Source organism: Olea europaea, unplaced genomic scaffold, assembly GCF_002742605.1.
Source record: "Olea europaea var. sylvestris unplaced genomic scaffold, O_europaea_v1 scaffold5788, whole genome shotgun sequence".
Taxonomy (NCBI): Eukaryota; Viridiplantae; Streptophyta; class Magnoliopsida; order Lamiales; family Oleaceae; genus Olea; species Olea europaea.
Genome location: NW_019264129.1, coordinates 10,202 through 12,993, shown reverse-complemented (window position 1 = coordinate 12,993; position 2,792 = coordinate 10,202). Strand labels below are relative to the sequence as shown.

Here is a 2,792-nt window from a genome sequence, read left to right as displayed (position 1 = left end):
ATATAACTTCCAACAAGATTAAGATTTTATTGAAATATTTCATTCTATTGTGAATGTACTCCCATTTGCAACTACTGAAACACCAATGTTCCTATTTTCCATCTTAATATCTCTTTATTGATCTAGATATCTTGTTTCAATTTATTTGAAACTTGAGAATCCTGAGGACCGTTGCTCTTGGACTTTTATGTTATGTTTCATGTCATTTTCCATCCTCATCCTATCCAAAAAAAGGGAACTTTTTCTACTCAGGATCATATTTTCGAAATTTGAGGTATCAATGTGAATTTTTGTAACTCTTCGGTTTTCAAAGTTTTCCTTCAAATGTTTGGGATATAGATTTTACAAAATATGTTTTCAACATAATTACATTGATGTATAAATGGACAAGAAAGTCCAATAACAAATTTTCATTAGTTTGACCCGTTCACCAGTCACAGCAGTTTTCATGAGTAAACTGTGAAAGTGTCAAAAGCGTATATTTTGGTGTGTAACTTCTTTTGAAGATCATCTTAACAGTCAAGCGCCATCATGTTTCTTACTCTCTCATAAATGAAAATGGTCACATGTGTTCTCACAGGCATGTCTTATGATTTCATTGTAGAACTGGGATATAAAATTTTTTGTATCTTGAGGGAATGACATTGTTTACTCTTGAAACTGTTTGACTGCTCTGTATTCCTATTTGTGACTGGAATGAGTCTTGGTTGTTAAAGTAAACCTGCTCTTTTATATGCAGATTATGACTCCTGGTCAAAGGGTAACTTTTGAGTATCATGGCAATTTATACATCTTCACGGTCAATCAGGCAAACGTGGAGAGACAAGAAAAATCAAACAGTATTGAAAGAGGGATGATGTCAGCTGATACATACATTGTTTTTGAAGCATCAAACTCAAGCGGAATAAAGGTTAAGTTTTATATGTCTATAAGTGACCTGCATTTGTCGTGCAAATGTCATGTGGTGCAAAACAGACCAACTTACCATCTTGCATTTTATACTGTATTAAATGCAGATTGTCAACCAACGTGAAGCTGCTAGCAGCAACATATTTAGGCACAAAGAGTTCAACCTTGAGTCTTTGGGCATAGGAGGCTTGAGTGCAGAGTTTGCTGATATTTTTCGAAGGGCTTTTGCATCTAGAGTTTTCCCTCCACATGTAACCTCTAAGTATGTCTATATTATCTGAAGTTTTGTGATTATAACGCTTTGAGTGATCTCTTCTTATAATTTGTCAATTTACAATTTGTTCACTTGCTCGCTTGGCTTAGCAACTGAAATCAAACTAATTGTTTTAGACTGGGAATCAAACACGTTAAGGGAATGCTGCTCTATGGACCCCCTGGTACTGGGAAGACTTTAATGGCGCGCCAAATTGGGAAAATGTTAAACGGGAAGGATCCGAAGGTATGTAGATGACTGTTTGCTTTAAAATGCTGCTAAATTTTTATTTTGAGATATTAATTGTCACTAATTTCATGTTGAAAGTGTTTTGTGATTTTCAAACACTTTGTTTTTAGTTGAGTATCACATACAGATAGAGTGATCTGCTTAGAGGTTTGGAAATCAACGGCTTGACTAATTAAGTGCACCTTAACCAGTTTTATCCGAGTCCAAATAAAGTAAGATAAGTGATAAGGAATTAGAATTCTCAATTTTTAATAATAGAGTTCCACTTTTTTATGTTTTAACATATTCTGTTTGTTTTACTGATGAAGCAATTTTTTATTTTTTATTTTTTTACGGTACTTTGATTCGGTTATTGTAAATTTTGTTCAGCCTTGCTTATAGTGTTTGTTTTACTGATGAGGCAAAATATTTTTCTGAGGTATTCTGATTCGGTTAATATCCTTTACCTGTCTTATGATCATTTTGTGGTATGTGAAGAATTGTTGACGTCCTTGGTACTTCTTAGTTATGATTTTTAGAGAAAGGTTGCCAGCACCTTGCCCGGTCTGCTTACATTTGGTTGTGAATGCTGTGCTCTTTCCTCTATTGACTGCCTACTACTGTTCCTTATTTTTCCTCCATTTTGTTTATTTATTTATTTTTTTTATAATGACCCTGGAATTCTAGATTGTCAATGGACCTGAAGTGTTGAGCAAATTTGTTGGTGAAACTGAGAAAAATGTGCGCGATTTATTTGCTGATGCTGAAATAGATCAAAGAACCAAAGGTAATGATCTTACAAAGAAAATTTGCTTACAATGTTGTGTCCTTAGCATAATTTTGTTCATTTTCATCTTTTCAGGTGACCAAAGTGACTTGCACGTTATCATATTTGATGAAATTGATGCAATATGTAAGGTAGGATGTCAAAAAGTGAATTTCTACCCATCAAAAAGAAAAAATGAATTTCTACCTTTTATTGCATGATTGTATTCTATTTTGTTCTTGAGAATGGGCATCTACTTTACTTCACCGTCAACCATTGTTACCATTGCGTCATTGCCTAACACAAATTGACTGTTGGTATAATTGATCGTCAGAAAAATATGGTGTGCATCAAAGCTATACTTTTTGAAAGATAGGTTACTGACATTGTGGTGATAGGTTGACAACCTTATTTTTTTCCTTCCTTCCATTCTTAAAGTTAATGACTGCCCAACATTCAATTGCTTAATGTTGAGTTAAGATCCAAGCATCGGTAAGTTCTCTTAAATTTATATCCTCTATATATATATATATGAGCATCCATTTACTAATTTACTGGGTTTCTTTCAGAAGAAATTTTATAAAAGCTTCCTCTCTTGTGCTAGTAATTCACAAGTCTTTCTGGGTAGTAACGTCT

The 2,792-nt window shown here is 33.7% G+C and overlaps 1 protein-coding gene across 1 annotated transcript; it reads left to right on the top strand.

Annotated features, from left to right (window-relative positions):
- Positions 1–714: 714 nt before the first annotated feature.
- LOC111389332 (vesicle-fusing ATPase-like) lies at positions 715–2,783 on the top strand. Its single transcript, XM_023014251.1, has 5 exons — positions 715–910; positions 1,017–1,171; positions 1,300–1,408; positions 2,078–2,177; positions 2,253–2,783. Exons 1-5 carry the CDS (start codon positions 734–736, stop codon positions 2,375–2,377), a joined length of 666 nt encoding a protein of 221 aa, XP_022870019.1. The 5' UTR covers positions 715–733; the 3' UTR covers positions 2,378–2,783.
- Positions 2,784–2,792: the final 9 nt, after the last annotated feature.

Coding starts and splice junctions, on each gene's coding strand:
- LOC111389332 (XM_023014251.1), top strand. CDS start 734: ATGCAGATTATGACTCCTGGTCAAAGGGTAACTTTTGAGTATCATGGC. Junction 1,409..2,077: donor TAAACGGGAAGGATCCGAAG/GTATGTAGATGA, acceptor CTGGAATTCTAG/ATTGTCAATGGACCTGAAGT. Junction 2,178..2,252: donor AATAGATCAAAGAACCAAAG/GTAATGATCTTA, acceptor TCATCTTTTCAG/GTGACCAAAGTGACTTGCAC.